This window comes from Taeniopygia guttata, chromosome 3 (genome assembly GCF_048771995.1).
Source record: "Taeniopygia guttata chromosome 3, bTaeGut7.mat, whole genome shotgun sequence".
NCBI lineage: Eukaryota > Metazoa > Chordata > Aves > Passeriformes > Estrildidae > Taeniopygia > Taeniopygia guttata.
In genome coordinates, this window is record NC_133027.1 from 54,692,802 (window position 1) to 54,715,419 (window position 22,618).

The window sequence follows — 22,618 nt, forward strand, 5'->3', positions numbered from 1 at the left end:
AGGCAAGCAGAGTTATAACCTCTAAAGTACTTCATCACACTGTGAGAAATTATCATATCTGTGATCCATATACACACACACAAAAATAAACTACCCATGAAGCATATGGAGGGACAAAACATATGTTTTCTGAGTTGATCTGGCTGCTAGTTGGGCTTCTCTGGGGAGTGAAAGTTAGAAGGGATAATCTGTCAGAGTTATCTGCCTCCAAGGAGCGAGTGAAAGGGAAGATTTCCAGCTGGCTGTCTCTACTGGGTCTTTCTGACCCACAATCAACTGAAAGTGGCGCTTCACAGGTTTGCTGGAATGCTCCTTGTGCTATTGTCTTGCCTTGGCTATAGCAAAACCCAGGCCAGTTTCATTTTTTGTGCTTTGTGTGCTCCATTTGGCAAGTCTGAAATCAAGCTGCTTTTTCTGAATTAATGCATTACATGTCTACTCAATTTAAACAAATTACTGCTCAAAGACATTAAGTACAAATCATTCCTACTGCTGTGATACCTTTCCACTAAATGCAATGCAGTTACTGCTTGTGTTCCTTTTTAATGTTGCAGCATATTTGTCTAATAATACATTTTGCATATCAGATTTTTAATAATCTTTTTTAAAAATCTCTTTACAGTTTCAAGCTTATCACATGCCTATATGCAGCAGTGAGCCAAGGTTCATCAGCTCCACTATTTAAACAGAAATCAGGTTGAAATAACTGATTATATATTACTTCAAAATACATTTGACCAAAATTACATATTTTAAAGTTCTGACTATAAGTAATTTAAAAGCGTGTTTCCCAAAATTTACATTGTTTTTAGTTCTGAAAATAAACAGAACCATTCTAAAGGGATGTTGGTGCTTAAGGTTTACATATAAACCAAAGAAAGCACAGAAGTTTTACATGTACCACTTAAGAGATGTTTTAGAATCCTTTTTAAGTGGTAAAATTTAATTTTTTTAAGAGCAACTGGAAACTTTGCCATCATTCTACTCAACCAGTGGTCTTAAATGTAAGTACCCCATTGACATAATATAGAGGAGACTGGGTATTCTGGAGGTGGTGTTAATTTCTTTTTTTTTCTTCTCTCATATTAAGAAGGGTTATATTCTAGTTATAGTCATCTTTTAAATTCTGACATACATACTATTCACAATTAAACACGGGTAAAAGTTAAAGTTCCTCCTATTATGGAGACAGAGAAAAAAGATGTGCAGCAGTCCTTTTAGGCTCTTCCAATTAATATGCTACTGAGTAAAACTGAAATGCACACAGAAATACAGCCCCATCTCTCCAGCCTGCTTGGACAGGTAATTTATGTGATTAAAAAGTCCTCAAAATTCATGACAGCTGTGTTACAGCTCTGTATTACTAGATCCCAAATGCCAATTATTTGCATTTAATTATAGTAAATTTTTAAAAAGAGGAGTTGATTTACAAAGAGAGAAAGCACACAATGCCTTTAAGGGCCAACCTTATCCCAGCACCCACCCCAGTTCTTATTTTCAATCAAAGCTTTAGAACATTGCAAAACTGATTACAAGTTTCTCTATTGAACAGATATAAAACTCCATTTAAACTATGTATTTTACATGCAGAAGAATAAAAGGCTTTGAATTTTAAACATTTCATCTCAAGAAAGCAGCTTGTCCTCTCACCAAATAGCCTTGCATGAGTTAGCCTTACCTGGAGCCATAACTTGTTATTCACTGCATCTCTCCCTGTAGCAATGCACTGAAATGTAGCATTCTGGCCTGCATTGACCTCTACATCCCCCAGCCTCAAAAAATGTGGAGATTTATCTGTAGAGAAGGGAAATAAAAATTTCAAATAAAAGTCATTATAAAAAAATAAAGGCACCAGAAACATTATTATCTCCCTCAACCTCCTTGTTTTAGCAATCTTTGGCTAAAAAAAAAAACAGAAGAGACAATATTATCTGTCTCATCTGTGTTCGAGGAGTGCTTTCAGTACTTCCCCTTCTCCCCTGGCGATTCTACTAACTTTATGTTATACATGTGTTATAATAAAGTCTTTTTAAAATAGAAGCCAAAAGAAGGAGATCAGATGCCAAAATGTCAGCAGCACTTGACAAGAATTGTCCCAAAGACTTTTGGTATGAAAGCCATCATACTGAAAAAAACCCAATTAGCAGCATACTGCTCAAGCAAATAGATACTCTTCATGTTATTTTCAATGCAACTCAGAGTTCGTTTTTTAGAAAACAAAATCATTTGTGGCATTGAATATAATATTTCAGGAGCTCACAAACCTACTTCCCACACTGAGAAAGGCTGTAGGAAATCTCAGCCACCTGAAGGATTTACTAGACCTACAAAAGCCAACAGAAACAATTGAGAAATGGGTACATTACACAGCTCACCCACCCTTTTCTCAAGAACGACTGAAGAAAACTGTAGCTGAACTGTTCCTCCTTTGTGCTTACTAAAAAAACATGATGCGCAGGAAAAAACATTAAATTGGAACAAACAGGGTTTAAACATCAGTAACAAAAAGAGCTTGTCTGAATACTGTAACATACTGATAATGTGCTGGGATGACTGTACCCAAGTGCCTTTTGTTTTGTCACTTCAAAACAAAACACAAAGAAGGGGAAGAAAATACACATGAAATCCAGATATCAAATCCAAGCAGAGTACAGGCTGAGTACAGGCATCAGATAGCTGGGGTGGCTGAAATATTAAAAAGGTAACTCACTCAAATACCCTGTATTGGTAGCTCCTGAGAGCTACAATTTAAAAAGGTTTGGAATAGAAGAAAACAAGATGTAAGGTAGCCATTGGAACTTTATTATTTGGCATAATTTTGTGAAGTTGGAGCAGGATATTGTTATGCTCTGGTCATTTCAGAAAGCAATTAAATTATCAGCCATGTGGTACATTAGAATGAAATCATATTTTAGAGAGGGTATGTCTAGTAGAAGATGAGAAGAGTTTAAAATAAAGAAATTGAAAAAAAAATTTGGTAACAAGTGCCAGAAATGCACAGTAACAATTTCTTCCTCACAACCTTTTATTAGTAGAATATTCTCATTGTCATAACTTGTGTTTGCATGAGTGCAATTATTCCCCAGGATTAGCAGGGAAAAGCAAACATAAATGCCTGAAGTCTGTCCACAAAAAAAATAAATAAAATGCAATCTCTCAGTAGTTCAATAGACAGAGCCTTTTCTTCTTTTTTAATCTATTTTGTCTGTTGAGAAAAATATTTTAAAGAAGAGAAAGAAGAAAAGAGGTATAAAATCTGATGAACCTCCTAGAAGCATCTGCCAATTCAGTTTACTTTAATCAGTGAGTATATACATTAGCATTAAAACCCATTTTGATTATACACACCAACTGCGTATGACTGAAAAGACTTTGAAGAATGGCCCTTTTTTTTTTTTTTATCCCTGTATAATTTACTTCTGGCAGAAAAAGATTTCACCCAGGTAAATCACTATTGCAATCACATTTCTTCCTGGAAGCTGCAACAAAAATACTATTGAAAGAACAAAGAATATCAGTGATCAAGTGATGAAAACTGAGCAGTCCACAGCAATATCATATATGTCCTGAAAAGACAGAGAAAAACGCAGCTCTTAATCATTACTTACCGCAAGGGTAACTCAGGACCTGGATGTCATCAATGGCAATGTAGCCATTTCTTCCATCTGAGACTTCAGCTTCAAATATTACCTGTCAAAATGAAAGAAAAAATGTTTACAACACTCATTTCTACAGAATTCCCCCAGTGGCAAGTGTGCAGATATAAGACACATTGCCTTTTTCATTTAGTTGAAGTTCCTACAAGGTTTGACAACTGAATGGAATATTTATTACTCGGTGTGGTGCAGTTCCATACTATTCATATACATGGCTTGCTTTGGATTTGCTGCTCATAGCACATCAGAAAAAAACATGTTTAACTGCATACTGCTTTATCCCCGCTAAATGTGTAAACGTGATTCAATTCTGAAAAAATGCCATTACTTTCAGACAAGTTAGGCATCACAGCACACAAGTGATCAACCAATTTTAAGAACATTTGTTTTTTTCCTGGGGGTCACAATATAGTCTCCTGTAACCTTCTGCAGCACAGTTGCACTGGGAAACACAGAAATAGTGCAGCACTCCCCAGTGGCAACAAAAAGAACAGCTGTAGCATGAGATTTATGCAGTAGTCATTAACTTCATTCTTCCTTCTTTCAAGGCAGTGAGGAAATTCCTATGCATGAAGAAAAAGAAGACACTGTCTTCACATCCAGTGTCTTGTCCCATCCCAAAAGGGCAGTTAAAAACAAAGAATTGCTTGGTGGTGGTTCAGAGAGTTCCTGAAATTTTGCTTTGACTGCAGAAAGAGGATGCCTGTGGGGAATATATATTTTGATAGCACTGGACTACAATCCATCTTCTAGTTTCTCCAGACATTCTTGCTAAGACTGCACTTCTAACCAATTTCTTTTTTTCTTCTAATTTTATTTGCAACCAAATGGAATTTAGTTACAAAACCCACTTTGTTCTCTGCCTTGGCCAACAACAGTGCGATGGAAATTAATTTAGTGTCTGGGAGTCCTACTTTCACAGTGTGCCTTGTCCATTTGCATTTCTGACCAGAGTATTGTTTGACAATGTCTACCCACTTTTCAGGCATTTTCAGAGAGCTGGCATTTGTTCCCAGTAATGAATATCAATATAAATATCTTGAATTCTTTCATAATTTCAATTATCCTCTTTTTCTATTTAAATGGTTGCATGGTATGGAAGACAACTCAGTAAGAAATAATATTTATATTTTAATTATATTTAAAGTCCTTCTGACAGGCTGGGTTTTTTACAACACAATACAACATGTGTATGTTCTATAACATACACAAACTCTGAAAACACATTGTTTCTCAAAGTCTAGTTAAGAAATTTGAGCACCAATGCTATGAACTGAGCTAAATTTGCACCTCACTCTAACTGGGTTGTTATGAATTCACTTGGAAATAACTTAGATCCAATTTTCAGGAAAGCTCTGCCTATAAAAGTATTGATACCTTCTTACACTGGGAGTCAGAGAAGAGAAAGTTACATTTCTTGGGATACTGCTGGAAATTAATTTACTTCCGTTTTTTTTTTTACCTCTGCTAGATTAATTTTAGTACTCTCCACCCAACAGGCGTAGGAAATCCAAGAAAAGGAGAAATCCACAGAAAATCGAAAGGTAAAGACATGGAGAACCAAGAGAAGAAGTAAAATAACAAAAAAAACCAGAAAACATGGAGAAACATGGAAAGGCAAGAAGTCTATGAAAAGTTATAAAGGACAAAGTTTACAAGGTAAGAAAAGAAAATACCGTGATTAAAAAGACAGGTATTAGAGAGCTACGATTTCATAGATATAGTATCATTTTTTATATTCATAATTGGTACAAATGCAACTATGAAACATTCATAACTATAGACGTAACATAGCAAAAAGTGCTGCTCAGTTTAAAAAATTATCATGCTTTAATTTGAGAACATCTGTTCACATTTAAAATGGGAAATGGAAAAAGGGAATTGCAAATATATGTGAAAGCAGGAGTTCAAAATCCTGACAAGTCAAGAACCTGAGGTAGTTTTTTTCTTCAAAAACACAAACTACTCGAGAAAAAAGAGACTGTTGAGCCATTGTTTTCACCAGAGGAGGCTTATCCTAATAAGACACAAGTCTCTGGGAGTGAATCCTGCACTTCATCTGCACTGCTGTTCAGTTTACAGTCCTAGAAAGAATGGCTTCAATACTTTTGTTTTAGCTGAAAAATAATTCAGATTATGACTCTCGTCAGAAAACATTAGTTGTCTGTGCAACCATAAATGTCCTTCCACTTATTACAATTTAATTGCATGCCCATATAGTGTACTCCTGAGAGATGCTCACTTTCTTTAATTGAGAAGAGAGAGAAACTGTTTCCAGGAAATGAATTAGACTGGCACAGAGCAGGGTTATGGAGACGACTATCCTGTCTCATTGGTACTAGAACTGACACAATGAAGGAGAATGGGAAGTGCTCAATATTTCAGGTAATTCAAATGCTACTCAAGGGAATCAGACTTGATCCTAGAATTTTCTACACGGTTCCAAGATGATACACAAATAGCCATTTACTTCTCCAAATCAAATTGCATATCCTTGTTTATGAAGTACCTACATTCAGTACCTACATTCAGATACAATGTAGATCCAGGGCCAGAACTCCCTGAACTGGACACACTCCTACATATTTAGCCATTCCTAACACATTTCTTGTCCATATAGCTGGCCATTTTCTCCTTAAAAACATGCAAGCTTTTAGTGAACACAGTCTCATTTGGAAAAATACATGGGTTTATTATTGACAGCATTAAGAGACCTTTCCACTTGTATGGTTTATACCAGACTTCATTTAATGACCCAAATCAGTGATGAATTGATCCCAGACATCCTTTTATATTATTCACAACTTTGTAAACCTCTAGCATGTATCCCAAATGTAAATGTACAAATAATTTTGTCTCAAATGTGAAGAGTTGAAGATTGTTCAGACAATCTCATGTAAAAACCATTCCCTTTTCTTTGATTATGCTCATCCTTCTCTCTAAAGTTCTAACAACACTATATTCTTTGAAGATAATGAGAGCAGAGCTGGCACACAGTAATCAAAATATGGATGAGTCATAATTTATTCAACAGCTTAACACCATTACCTAATTTATACTGAACTTCTTTAACCATTCTTAACATTTCATTTGCTTCCTTTGGCCATCACTGAGTTCTATGCTGATGTTTTTATGAACCCCACAATTCTGCTGCAGAGTGGCAACGGCAAGCTTCATCTGAGTCCATCACTCTGTGTGTGAAATTTACATTTTATGGAGTGTGCATTTTTTTAAATATCTCATTATCAACACTAAAATGTGCCTGTCATTTTATTTCTCAATCACTCACAGTTGGTGAGTCCCTCTACGGGAGCTCATAATTACATACCGTCCTTGCAATTACAATGTAGTTTTTACCTACAAACTTCTGTGCTTCCACTGTTTTTTGGCAACCACTCTGGTCCCATATGAACATGATGACACAATTCTGTATCTAATGAACTATCTCAGAGAATGGAAGCTTAGCTTCACTAAAAGTTTGTAAAGAGGGTCAGCTGGCAATCTAACTAGATTCTGTTAATCACACCACTCTTACCTATATACTTGTCAACCTGTAAAAGGCTCCAAGCTGAAAATTCGGTGGGAGGGAAGGAAGGGGAAGGAAGCCAGGCAGGCAGAAAGGAAGGCAGGCAGGGAGGGAGGGAAGGAGGATGAAGGGAAGGGAAGGAAGGGTGAGCTGTTTTGATTTAGGTACTGGAAAATAACACATCCCTTTTCATAACCCAGCTCTAAAATCCAGAAGATGGCAATCACAATTTATCTAATATTATTCCAGAAGTAAACATTTTGACCAATTTAAATACTTAACAGTGTTTGAATGCAATGGAAAAAGTCGTAATTATTACAGCAGAGACTCCTACAGACACTTAGTTATTGAAGTTTAATGCTTAAGAAGTACTTAAACCTCCACATTGCTTCACAGTCCTAACAATGCAACCTGTAATCACCATGAGCGTTAAGCCTGCACTTGCAGGAATATAAGAAATGTACTTCTTAAGGACTGGCCTCCCTGAATTTTTATATCTTCTCAGGATCCAAAAGTTTATGTATCATCATTAGCTCATTTGAGGCACTGATCAAAATAAGCACTCCCAAAGCATACCTAGTCAATTAAGCACAAAATACGGCCAGGAAAGAGGGAAAACAACTCTGTAGCCCAAAGCCTATCCTTAGGAATACAATTCTTCCTAGGTTTTGTAAAAGCAGTTTTCTTGTAAGCAATGCACCACCAGCAAGAATGGTCTTTACAGTACAATATAGAGACCTTCTTTGTCCTTTCTCCACCTGGGTAGTTCTGACCAGGTATGGTAGTGAAGGAGACACAATCTCCCAATTTTGACGTCAGTCCTGCCACATCATCATACCCAGAAAGCAATGCCTCAGTTAGATAACCTTTAACCATAAAAAGGTTCAGTTACAACAGAAATGTAGTGTTTTGCTGACAAATTTTTCCTGCTAGGCTCTAGTATGTATAATTAGAGAGAGGTGAAGAAGAATTGGAGATGAAAATAAAAAAAAAAAAATTAAAGGAAAAATTTAGATACTGTAATTTCCATAAAGCATTCAACCTACAACATATTTTTGTTCGGGCATCATAGGGCTTCAGCTAGCCGTGTTACCTGAAATCCAACCTGTACATGGATGATTCCAGTGCTTGGTGGAAAGGTGTACTAGAGAGCTGTTAGTGCAGACAGAAGTTAACACATCTGTGATAAACCACAGTAAAACCACAGTACAGCACAAAAAAAAACCCAAAACACCAAAAACACTGAAAAACAAACTACAAAAAAACCCAAACAAACTTCAAACCAAAAGAAGCCATGAAGTTATATCCACTAACTTCATCAGATGTGTTATATTAACCTCATCAGATATAAACCTTCAATCTTTCATAGGAATATAACAAGAAAACTTTAAAGTTTTTTTTTTCAACTTCATACACACCTCTTTTCTTTCATTAATTTTCAGTTTGTAACAGCAGAGTAAGTTATTCCAGATATACTCAAACCTAGTACTTGCAATAGAACTGATAAAAGTTAAACAGTACATAGAAGTTTGTTTTACAGTAAAATAATTCTCTGCAGATGAAATGCCATGCAGAGCAAGACCAAAAACAGTAACAAATCCTATTTACTGAAAAGTTTCCAGCCCTATTCATTGCTTTCACAGTGTTAAAGATATTTTAAAACACTGAATCAAAGGTTTTAATTACCAAGAAACTAAAAATTAATATAAACATGAAAACAGTGTCATGTTACAAAAGAAACAGTTAATGGAAGCTAGCTGAAAGGGATAGCTAAAGAAATTTTATCTAACATACAAAAATTTTGTTGACACAATAAAAAGCATTTCCCTTGTGAAAGCTACAGACAATGTTGCCGAACTAATTTAGAAATCATGAAAACATAATTATTTCCACTTGAATGCTCAAGTAATGCTGTGAGGCAGCCTTTGCAGCTGACATGACCCAAGAGAACTTTAGCACAGCAAATCAAACACTTGGGTGAAAACTTTGGAATCTCAAGTCTGCCAGGCCAGCTAACACCGAATTACTTCTTTTTTCCTCAATAACACACCTCCTGACATTGGAAACCAAAGGAGTTAAGGCTATCTGCTCACTGGTATCCAGCTGAGCTGGTCATCTCAGATTCTTTGACCATTTCAGAGTCAGCTACAAGGAGCCCTGACATTCACAACTGTTCTCATCCCCAAAGTTACATTCAAGTTTCACTTGACATAGGGAAATCTGTACTCCAAGATTAATCTCAGTATGTGCTCTCTGGTGAAGAATCACACACAAAAAACATGCCTTCAAAGGGTCCTAAAGGGTGATCTTTTAGACAATTTATTAGTGGCAAGTGACCTAGCTACATATTCAATCCCTGAAGAAAAAAAATAAAACACCAAACAAAAAACAAAGCCCCACCAAAAGTGTAAAATCCTCTCTTTATGTGAAAGCAACTGTTGGTTAGGTTTTTTTGAGCTAAACAATTCAATCATTATGAGATTTAATAACAATATATTTTACTTCCACAAACAATATACATGTTCCAGCAAAACAGATAATTAACATGAAGCATAATAAGCCTTTGGAAGGACCTGTATGACAATTGCCTGATGGCAGAAAAAGCTAGCAATTAGATTCAGAGACCCTGGAAACCACTGTGTTAGCAACACAGTGAACACCAGGAAAAAAAAAAAAAATCACATCTCTGCACTTATCTTTGCTTACTTCTTTCAAGTTGCTTATGTCAAATGTTTCTAGACTCCTGCCTAGAAAATGTCTGGATGAAGCACCACACATGGATGAGTTACAGCTACTCTGGCTTTGGAGCAGTAGTAGTTTATCATGTGGGAATATTCACAGTTTTGTACAATCCCACCCTGCTCTTGACTGACTGAAGAACTTGAAGAAAAAACATCCTTATGTAGCCCATAAACTAAACCTAAAATCAAAATACCATACCACTCTTGTTTAAGGGTGAAAGATCTTACATGATTGAGCTTTTAAAATAACAGTAACACCATGTACAAAGGCATGACTCTTAACAATGGGCAACAAAACATTGACAGCACTGTAAATCATGACATTTAAAGGCTAAAACTGGGAGACCAGCAATAACACACAAGTTAAGAATCTATATGAAATACTCAATGCTTTGCTTATTTTTGCAATAGACTAAAACCTTAAGGAAACTCTCCCCAGTAGCACAGAAGCAGTTCTTTGGAACATGGGTAGCTACCTGAAAATGCAGCAATACAAGCCTGGCATAATGCCACCTCTTCAAACCTAGAGTAGAGGTCAGTCCTTTTTGACTTTCAATGACCTTTGGGAATTCCCTATCATGTGGGAAAATTTTGAGCAGGACCTGATAACCCACAGAGGTGCCTTTCAGCTTTGACCATTCTGATTTTCTCAAATTGTTGACCTACAAAATAGTTTTATTTCACTTACATTAAACAGAAGGGCTTAAGTTCACTTTTGACTATCTTCCAGATACTCGCTATGGGTTGGATTGAATATAATCCTTTTCTCTTTAAAAAGTGTTAACTGAAAATTTTCATGTATGCATTTTTTACAGCTTTTAATACTCACTAGATGTATTCTGCCAGAATGCTGGCAACCAACGAACACCTGCTTGTTTTATGATGATTCCTGCCTATGAATAATTTGTGAGATGATGGAAGCACTATTTGTATAAGTCACCTGGAAAGGTTTGCTATCTCCTTACCCTAATAACCTAGTAAAAATATACTATCATCCATGGAGCTGACTCCATAAATTATCCTGTATGCTTTTTTGATACTTTTTTTTTTTTTTAAATCTCAAAGCTTTTCTCTGTTTTGTTTTAATGGACAAGAAGTTCAAGAGGGTAGTCATTACAGTCTTGTTAGTGATGACAGTTTATCAGCTGTAACTACAGATACAGCAAATCTATATATTTATCAAGGATGATCACAGTGCCCTAATTTACAGGTAAAACAATTGCATGGAAAAGGCAACGTAAGCAAGTTCTCCAGAAGCACATTACTGCAAAGAAATCAAGTATAAAATGGCTTTTGTCATAGTGAAACAATGCAAGCTAAACTTTGTTAACCATTATTTATTGCTCCACAGTAGCTTTGAAAAATCAGTTTGACAGGCTGCACCTTTACGTTAGTGTAAGCAAAAAAAAATTCCACATAGGGTTAGAATAGAAGAACAACCCCAAGCCATGCCTAATAAGTGATTCAATTCCTTTATTTTTTATTCCTACTACAACTGAAAGAAATTAATTCCTCATGGTTGGTAAAGTGACAGCAAAGCCGACAAAATCCATATTTATCAATGAAAATGCTGAAGAACCAAGTGGTTCTCGAGAGCATGACACACTGAAAATGAGACCCTGAAGAAGAAAGACCTTAAAGTTTTGCTTCTGTCTTCATAAATTGATACATCTTTAAAAAAAAAAAACAAACAGAATGCATCTCCATAGATACACAATGGTACCTTCAGCTTTTCACACTAAAATTTAATTTTATAAAGTAAAAAAAAAAGAAAAAGTAAACCACAAAAACTAAACACAAAACCAAAACCATCCCACAAACCCCGAATAAAGAAAACTAACTGAATCTTTCAAAGTACATTAACTGACATCCTTGTACATGTCATGTCTAGTATGTACACTTGGGACCAGGTTTCAGTGATTTTGCCTTCACTACCAAGAGACTACCACGAGACCTACAAAGAGAAAGACCTTGAAAAGGTCTCTAAATACACCAGATATGCCAGGCCTCCAGATATCAAGATGTAATTTCAACAAGTCTTTCTGAAAATTATCTTCTTACTTCTGAAAACATTAGACCAGGAACACTGTAACCATTTAAACTGCCACTACTACTCGGTTATACATAATATCATATGCCTTGCTTAATGAAATCAGACAAGTCAGATTAATTCCCTAATTTCCTACTTAGAGCAGACACTTGCATTTGAGATTGTGACAGTGAAATATTTATTTTTCAGGGTACTTCTATGTCAGAAATGCATAGTAAAGAAGATGAAGCAGCAAAAGTAATAGCTGTGGAATCTGTCTGTGATGTTTAGTAGATAAACATCAGTCAGGAATGATACCAGATCTATGCTTCCCCACCACTGGCAATGACCAATATGTTAAATTAACTGAGAAGGGATTCCCCAGGTACATTTTTCTGGGATATTTTTAGAGCTTTTATGCATTATACCATTAACACTAAAAGAATTAAATACAGAATTGTTGTCATTTCTTCCATTTATTTTGAGTAGAAAGCTAAGGGTATTCAGTTTATATTCTCAGTTTGCAGGGAGCAGTATGAAACAGGTACATACTATTAAGGAGCTCAACAAATGAAACTGAATCAGAGCAGAGAAGACAAGTTACTGACAAGACAAGTCAGGCACATCACCCAAAGATAAAAATTAATCAGACAGAGACTTGGGGGCAAAGAATTTCCTCTGCCCCCCTTAAAACCCTTAACTTCAATATATCTACTAAAATCTTATTAGTAGTTTTCCTTTCCACCTTTCCTCTATTATCAATCTGCAAAGACATCTGATACTTCATCTAGCCTTTGAACAAACAAGCTAAACTGAAAAGTCAAACAAAGGAATGATGAATCCTAAATTCAAGAGAAAAGGGTCTCTCTGTTCTCAAAACAAATCCATTTTCATTTTTTAAGTGCTGAAGATTAATACTGTGCAGACCTTCTTTGTTTCTTCTATACGAGTACCACATAAGCTATTTCAGCAATTTTGTCTACCAAAATGAGTAATGTTTCTGGTCTCTGGTATTGCACTTGAATGTATCATTTTTCTCCACAGAAAAAGGAAGGCAGAAATACTTCCCAAATTAATATTGTCTCCTAAAAGAGAGAAATAACCAAGAATAATTCATAATCACATTCTTTGAACTTTTTCAGGATAATGCACCAACTTGTTTTTTTCTAATTGTTCAGAAAGATAGCTGTGAAACACCAAGCAATTACTATTCTTGAAACAGCTTAGGTTTCATAATGAGCAGAGCAAACTTATCATAGCTTCTTTTAATCTGAAACACATATTTTTAACATGCCTGTAAAATAATTTTCTAACAGATGGATTATTAAATGGCAGGAAAAGATTGCATATATGAGTACTAACCTTTCACCTCGTAAAATTACAAATTTATCTACAATGAGAAGATCAGCGAGAAGGACATCCTTACCAGTAACCTTCAGATAGGTTAAGATAAACTTAAAGCCCAAGACAAACAAATTTTAGAATCTCTGCTCTCAAGGTTCATTGTTCATTATTGTAAGTCATTGTAAGTTATTAAAGATTGTGCCACTGGCTATTAAAGGAAAGTCATAACCTATATTTAAACTGCCCTTTTTTCCACTGAGGGGGCAGGGACATTATCCCACCAGTGGATCCAGTTGATATCTGTATCACAGCACTCTGCATTATATTCAACACAGTGCTTTTCACTTACATGACATTTTATAAAAGATGACAAAGGCAATTCTTAAGTGGGAGTAAATTAGGGTTTGCAATTGGAATGATGATTTCTCTCCTCACCAGACTGAGGCTTCTGCAGTCAAAGCCAATTATCATCATGTTCAGTTCACAAAGGTTTGCAAAACACCACAGGCCACAAGAAATTCCCAACATTAAAATACAGCTTTAACAACCACAGACAAGTAGCAGGCAAAAGCCAAGAGTACATTGCTCCACCACAATAAACACTGAGAAGGCAGCACCAGTATCTGTCACAAATTCTCTTTTGTCCCCTACTGGAAAATCCATATAGATTGAAATTAGCAAAGTTCACCACAGAATATACATTTACTTTATGCTCATATTTTAAATACATGTGCAATAATATTTATTTTCACAATTCTAAAGATGAGCTACAAAAATTATTCCAAATCCATCTCTGTGTTAAAAACTACAGGTCTTGATCTGTTTGCACTACTTCTTCTGCATATCAATTCTCAAAACTCTTTTAAATAAAACCACAAGCCTAAATGTAGTAAAAAGTTCAACTATATATACACACATATATATCTGGTTACATATACGTGACTTCCAAAGGAGATGCTAGAGACACTAGAGACAAAAAAGTCATCCACTTACAGCATTTTAAAATATTTCTGCATTTACTAATTGATATAGAGATATGTGTATGAATGTGCTTACATGTGCCAATATATACTTTGAATTTGGATAAGGTATTGATTACACAGAATGAACAAGGCACTGTGTCTCAGCAAATATTAACTATGTTTTTATCCAAAGACTGCTGCCAGACTGTCAGACTCATCATGCCATTTTTAATTAGCAACATTTTCATATATTTTTTTAAGTTCCACTTATCTACATAGAGTTACCAGATTCCTTTCTGCTTTCCCTTGCTTAACACAGACCCAGCTCCTTTCCATGTAACTTTTAGGTTCTCCTTTCCACATTTCCTGGCAGCTTTAAACAAAGAATACTCATTGCAATGTGTAATACCTGTACCTGACATACAACACTGAGTAAGTTCTTGTCTTAACTCAGTAAAAGAAACACTCTCTTAAGTCAAAGGTAACTTGTACAACACCAACAAAACAAACACGGCGATTCTAAAACAACTTTCAATGTTTTTGCTCAATGTCAGACTTTCCAACACCCTTCTTATAAAATAAAAATAATTTCAAGGGAAAATTAACATGTAACATTCTCCTTATGCAAACTTCATTTCTCCTCATTTTTCCCTTCCTCAACAAAATGTTCCCTTCTACCAGGCATTTCTTGAGAGCTTTGTGTGTTCCAGACTGTCTCATTTGCCACCTTGCCTTATCTTGCACCCCTCACTCCGTCCCAGAATACACTCAATTTGCACATGTGAAAACAAGGCTTCCTGCAGCTACAGGCTTCCTTAATTCTCTGTCTCTCTTTTCAGTGTTGGCATGTCCAAAAGAATAATTTCTCTACTCCATTTCCTTGGTTCATCTTTCAAAGCAAAAGTACCATCACCAAGATGCAACAATAAAACTAAGATTAATTTCCATCCTCATCCTACGATCTTAGTGTCCTCTCTTCCAAAATTGAGTGCACTTAGCTTCCATAGCACAATTTTCTTTAAGTCTTCTATTTAGATGTCACTTGAGGGTTCTCTTGTTCCTGTAAGCACTGGGGCTTCACAGGAGCTTTACACTAAGCCTAAGTCTCATTCCCTGCTTCCTCATTGCTGACACCCCCAAACATTAAAATAGTTATAAACCAAAATTTATTTCTATACTTTTGAAATACAAAGCTAAAATGGTGGGAAAACTTCCGGTGAGGTAAGCATAATTTTTCCATCTAAGACAGCTGATTGAAAGGCCAGTGCACAAATAAGATAAATGAAACAATGAGACTGGAAACACAAGCACCAAGGCATCACAAGACAACAAAAACACTAAACTAATATTCAGATGGCACAAATTCCAAACTCCAGCTAATTACTTTGTCACATCTGGTGTGATGGGCATGTCTGGTGGCACCCACTGTTGTCATGAAAATGGGTATCACCAAATAGGGAGGAAAATCCACACACATAATGTCCCTAGATCACACTACACAGTCCTAGATTTTACCTCACTTCCAAAACATCTAGCAATACAAGAGCCAGTGCCTAAAGAATTTTGGAAATAAAATAGTCACAGATTTCATGAGTTGTTTGTATTGTTCATATTCTTCAGATTTTCTTCCAATAATCAGTTTGGAAATTGGAGGGCTGTACTTTCTTTTGCTGCTGCTTTTGCAGGTGATAGTACTTTTCTAAGTTATTTTGCCTATTTCCATTTTATCCACAGATATAAATTGTGCTCACACACACAGAGAAGAAAATTCCACTCTTCCTTGATATGAACAGGCCATATGTCTGTGAAGGCAAAACTTAACATGACAGAGAAATATGTAAAAACCAATTTCCTAAACAGAATTTCGCTTTGCTTTCAAGTGCCTCAGCCATGCATTTCAGACCCTCTCTTCTTGCAGTTTCAAGCCAGATATGCCAACCACGTCAGCCAAACCTCAGCCTGAGGTTTCGAGGCTTTCCAATTACAACACCCAGCTCTTTGGATTCCAGAATTCTAAACAGATCTAATCTCCCCACAGTGTTCATACAGCACCAACAATTATATTCTCCCAGTGGAGTGTGTCGGCTGCGTTCAGGCAATCCCTGTCCTGTCACTAACCAAAGCTTGAGATGTGTCAATTGGAGAAAGTTGATAAAGTCCCCATTATTGGAAACTAGACACTAGAACATAAACATTCACATAAAAAACTTGCTGTCTCCTCCACTGCACTTTCTCCCCCACTATTCTGGCCTGAAATGACAATCATTAAATTTTGTATTTAATTGCTCAGTCAGGTAAGTTATACTTTGGCTAAGGATGCATAAGAAATAACATGAACAGTAACCAAATACTTATAAAATATTAAATAAGAAACACTTGTGATATTTAAGAAAATTGGTGTGATTAGAGCTTGTATCATGGTGGTGTAATACCCCAGAGGTTCAGTTAATCATGTGTCACCTAAAACAGCAGATTGTTTCTTCTGAAAAGCAAGCTGAAACAGCAAACCTGAACAGTAGCTTTAATTCAATGCCCATGTTTACTTTAGACCTCAACATGTGACATTTGAGCACAGAAGCTCTACCCAGATTTAATTATTTTAAAACAAACACCACGCATAACCTATCCTTTTTAGTTCACTTCATAACATTTGCTAAAATTACTTTTGCACACCTTGCTTAGAAAACCAGAAATATTATTCAGTAACTTTTATGGCCAGCTTCTTTATAGGCAGTAAAGAGAAAATGTTTCACTAACTAACACACCAAAATACTACAAAATATTCAAAGATTACCATTAATTTACCAGCTGATAGCTACAATGACTGATATCCCAGCAGATGGCTTCTCCTCTGTAATAGGAATGGGAAATAAACAGCATACCTTGGCAAAGCAGACTTCCAGTTTGATCAAGGTAAACAGTGATAGGACAGAGTTATTCAAAGCATTTCTGTTCCCCTCCCTTACAGTGATTACTGTTTAATAATGGCAGGTAGGACAAGCTGAGTAATAGCCATTTTGTCCTTTGGCATATCTCGCTATCCTTGGCTTAAGTCAATCCTGTGCACAAAACCAAAGTCAAACATCACGGTCCTGACAAAAGTAAGTGATGAATAAGGACAATACAAACTAAAGAAAAAAATCTGTGTGATCCATCTCTGTGCTGCAAACAGGTCTCTGGATGTGAAAAAATTCAAGGTATTTGTAGAACAATAAATTCAGTGGATGTCAGAATATCTAGAGAGCTTGGGGGCTATTCATCTTGTCCCTGAGAGATATGGAGAACAATCCCTTACTAACAGTCATGCTTCTTTTCCTCCTTCCTCTTCATCTTATGCTATCTAACTGTAAGGTATTGAATGCCTCAAATCTTGCATGCAAGATGAACTTCTGAGGACAAAATGCTTTCATTGTGAGCTAAGCAATTTATTATGGACATGTCAGGGTATTAACACACACCTGCATATGCACATAGGATTTTTTCCCCTTACTGTCTCAATTGCCACTCTCCCTAGCAGCATAAAAGATTTCAAGACACTGTGAGAGAGCTTCAGTAAAAACTTCTGTTTGCTGTAGAAACTCCATCCACACACTATATAAAGGTCCAGAGTAGAAAAGGAAGTATGCTATTACCATGACAATTAACTTTGAGTATAAGGAAACATGAACAGATGGCTATAATATTCAAGCTGAATAATTTATTGTTTAGACATTTAGACATATCTGATTTCAACATAGAAAATAATTTCTATCTTATTTTTAAAGCAAAATTTTGATGAAGACCATAAGACTGAGGCACACAATTAGTAACAAAAAAAAGTCATTAGGTTCCAGGGCTTTAAAGCATAATTCTATGAAGTGCAAAACACAGAGATTCAGCAGCATGTCTCACTATGCCCCAAATACTTTCCTGCTACTATTATGAGTTAAACAAATACAAAAATAGATAAACTAGACATATGTTAAAAGGCTATTTTAGATAACTTTGAAAGAATTAACTAAACATATCCTTACTACAAACTTGTGATAGTAGAATAGTCCTTAACTGAAATGGAAATACATATGACATATTTAAAAAATAACTACATTTAATTATCAAACATTTTAATTTTCAAGGGGGAAAATCCAGAAGTACCACTAAAGAGAATGCTTTTGACATTGACACAGGGTGCTTATTTCCAGACAGTTATCTTCAGCAGATCCTTGTGTTCTCTGTGTGATTAAGTCACTACAGCACCTCATGACTTCACCAGCTTACAGAGCCCTAACATAAACCATTACATTAACTACCACACAAAAAACAGCTCATTCATTCTAAAGATGCTCTTTGAGGCACTTTCCCCATGTTCTTATACATCCATACATCAAAAACTGTAAGTATTTATTATGTAGTTTCAGTTGTTCAATTTTTATTTAGTTTCAAACTCTTCTTCTACCCAGTGAATAGTGGAGAAGCTAATCAAGGGATAAGACAGAAAGAAATGATCAGGATTTGAGTTTGGTTGGTTTTATGTTTTTCCATTTAAAAAAAAAAAAAAAAAAAAAGATAAAAATTGTCACTGCAGCAAGAGTTTCTAAAATTGATGCAATGTGAAATTAAGCTTACAGCAGTTAGCTGAAATTAAATTTTTTAGTGCATTAGCCTGAGGAAAGTGAAAATAAGGAATGGAATATTACACCTATAGAAATTTTCATGTCCTCTCTAAAAACTAACCAATGAGGACTGTCTTCCAACATTTACATGTGAATAAGACTGTTACTGAGATGTCAGACAAGTAGCTAGACAAGCACATGCCATACTTCATACACAAACTTTTCTAGGTAAAAGTTGGGAAAGACACCATTTTAATAGCCCAATTTATAACAAAAGCTACCTTGACAGGTCAATACAAATATTTTTATACTTAAACTAAACTACATTAAAGTCATGACTATAATTTCTTCTAAAGTATAAATAAAATATAGCACACTTAAAAATGAACATTTTTATACTGAATTCACACCATTCTTAATTGACTGCCTCTTTTGACTTAGTTGCCTTTTTGATCAGTAAGACTAAAGAAGGGGAAAAAAAAAAACCAAACCAACCCAAACCTCCCCTCCCAGGCCATTAATGAATAGATCTGACAATAAAATGAGGTCAAGTCAAAATGCTTTTCACTGACAAGCCAAAGGGTAGCATCCCTTTTCATAGATTATTAGCCAAACCAGTTGTAGGAAGTCACTTAATGAAAAAGACATTCCATTAAAAAAGAAACGTAACCACTGTTTTCAAGATGATGTCTTCATTTGTAAGTTTGCTCAGTTTATCAAGTCAGAGTACACATAAAAAAGATGTGCATTTTTTCTTTTTCAGGAAAATATTATTTCCCAATCACTTCCTTTTTTTCCCCCCTCCAGTCTCTCTGACCATCTCCTCTTTCACTGTTTCTTGCCATTTCTGCAAAGGATAAATGGATTTTGCTATCTCCAAAAGGAGTTTCAAGGATAGCAATTTGATTCCTTTCATTTAAAGTGCTCCACTTCATTCATGAAAAGCCATGAAGCTTCTATTCATGGGTATTAATATGTTTTTCAAACAGCTATCTGAAAGCTTCCTACATAAACAATATCTTCATTTATGAGGTAGTACAGTAAAAATAAAGTCAGATGTTGAAAGTGTCCCATAGCTGGCAGCACAAGTCTGGAACAGAAATTTAAATTACTTAAAGCAAAAAAAAAAAAAAAAATTAATAGAATCATAGAATCATTTAGGATTGAAAAGATCTTGAGATCATCAACTCCAACTATTCTTTATTCACACGCTTATCTGTAAATAACTGTTAATGTCCTTTTAATTCACTCTTGCAGGAGTCTGTGTATAAAAGTTAAGCATGCTAGCTAGAAAAAAAATGCCTGAAATCTTGCTTCTTAACTACCATACACTATTTTCTCCCTGGGAGGTAGGAAAGTCTCTTAACTCATTTCAAAGTTGTCCCTGCCAGCAAAGCATATGCTTACTTTGATCCAACCAGCAAGATCAATTTACCTGAAAGCCACTTTTCTAAAACACATATGGCTACATACTCCACTGAAACAAAAAGTCTTCAGTGTTTACTAGGGTGAATTTGACCGATTCACAAACTGACTTCAGCAAATCCAGCAATTACATACTTCTTTAAGAACAAACCACTAAATTAACTTCTAAAAGACAAAAAAAAAATATATGTGAAACAAAAACCTGTGTTCACACAGTATTTCTGAACAGCAGGCAAGCATTTCTTGGCCATTTCCCTACGCTGTCAATAGAAGTTTCTTGCTAAGTGTAAAAATCTTGTCCAACTACAACAAAGTCTCAAAGGATTTGAAACCATGTTTTCCCCTTCTCTTACAGTGCTTGTTGTGTGCCACCAGCTGACGCAAAAATTGTCAGGTTCTCCCCTTCCTCCTCAGTGTTCTTCTGTCACTTATCCACTTACCCATTTACAAGTCAAACCTTAGGATCCTTTGCCTGTGTCTGGGATAAATTTGCAACCATCATTGGTTTGTTTTCTAGTCCTACCTTCTGGAACTACACATTTTTGTACATAAAGGGCTTTTCTATCTCTTCTGATTTTGCATCTGTTTTTCATGTTCATATATAACAAATGTGATAATCCTTAAGAGAGGTCTGAAATTTGACTCTCAGCAGGACAGGAAGCAGTTTGCCAGGCTAAGGTTTGAAAATGCAGCCTCATACAGTGCTGCTGATAGATGGGACAGTACTTGCTAAAGGAGCAGTTCTGCTGTTTTGCCCACAGACATAACCAATGTATATGATCTGCACTAGGAAACACAAATCTTATTGTATTCATAGACCATGAAGCCTTACCAAGGGTACATACTTATTCTTGAAAACAAAGGACATTTTTATCACAAATTAATTCAAAATGCCTGTATCTAAGAGAGCAGTTATTTTACCTAGTAACATTCACCTGTGTGATCTACTTTTTATGGTGCTGTACATATGTGTATTAATGACTACATTATCAGTTAGGTGACTAAAGTCTGTTCAGTTTTTGGTTTTGGTGTTTTCTTGAAATAGTAGTTCATAATCTGTCTGGAGTACCACCCTCCTAGAATGATTTCCCCTTACCCAAGAAGGTTCATTACATAAGCTTCAGCACATACTGAAAACAAACATATAAACATTTATTTGACTGGCATATCAGACTGCTCACATTTCTGAAATTATTCTTTTGACTCACTGTCATTTGCATTACATATTTTCCCTTTGTAAATAAGCTGCTTGCTGCTATAAAAATGTGCTTGCTATGAATCAATAAAATATAAATCTATTTTATACAAATCAAAGACCCATCATACGTCAATGACTGCAAAGAGCACTGTCTAGCAGTTATGCTTTCAGCCCACCCATGAAGATCACACACAGCTTATACTCTGCAACCTCCTATGGTGATCAATTCAAACATATTTGTTGTAAACTTCTGCTTTTTAGGAGTCAGGAAGTGCTTTGCACTTGCCTCTTTTCCATACATAGAGAGGGGTTTCATTCCATACACAGAGAGGGGTTTTGCCTTCATAATTTTCCTCCTGCCTGACTATATTTCAATCCATCATGCCAGTGCAGAAGTCATTAATTCCTTTTTCCTCAAAAGCTCCAAGTCATTCCTCTGCAACTAAGAGCAGCTGTTTTTGCCCACGTGTCAACAGCTGACTCTTGATTTCACAAAACAAATTATGCTCGTGAAATATGTACCAGTGATGTGCTCCATCCACAGAGTCAGGATGGTGTGGAAAGTGCAGACAGGGAAATTAATAAAGCTAACTATACAAATTTTGGCATGAATCGTAACACCAGTGCTTAAACACTCATTTTTTTCCTACATCCAGTCAGATTTGTATCTGGTGCCTCTTATCTTTTTCCTGTGCATCCCACAGAAGAATTCAGTTACTCTCTTGAACATCTTCTAGGCAGTAGGTTCAAGGTCAATACTAGGAACTTAGTTTTATCTATTTGGCTTGTGGCTTGCTTTTTCACATTCTTTTGAAAACCAGGTTGTATATCTATATGTTTATTCACATACACATATAATTCATGAATGTCAGTCAGAGAAAGAAGAGGAAAGGATCAGAACGTGATTCTACCCAAACAAAAAAAGGAAACCTGCTATCCAGAGGCTTCTGATTATTAGGAGGAGAGATATCAAGCTCTAAAAATTCTTTAATACCATGTACCACTTTAAGCACAGTGATTGCCATCTCCTAGCTAATGTGATGTATGTTTCCTTAGAAAATGCTGTCAACAAGAGGATGGTGAGAAAGATGATGCTAACTAATCCTTTTTTTTCCTTCTCGGAAATGATTACTTACAGGACACTA

General features: G+C 35.7%; 1 protein-coding gene across 20 annotated transcripts in view; it reads right to left on the minus strand.

Annotated features, from left to right (window-relative positions):
- Positions 1-22,618, minus strand: part of PTPRK (protein tyrosine phosphatase receptor type K) — a 374,534-nt gene that overhangs the window by 199,469 nt on the left and 152,447 nt on the right. For all 20 annotated transcript variants that reach the window (XM_030267876.4, XM_030267874.4, XM_030267872.4 and 17 more), the window contains exons 4-5: positions 3,609-3,690; positions 1,679-1,794 (exon numbers count right to left, since the gene is read on the minus strand). In XM_030267876.4, coding sequence (XP_030123736.1) covers positions 1,679-1,794; positions 3,609-3,690 — 198 coding nt within the window. The remainder of the gene's footprint in view (positions 1-1,678; positions 1,795-3,608; positions 3,691-22,618) is intronic.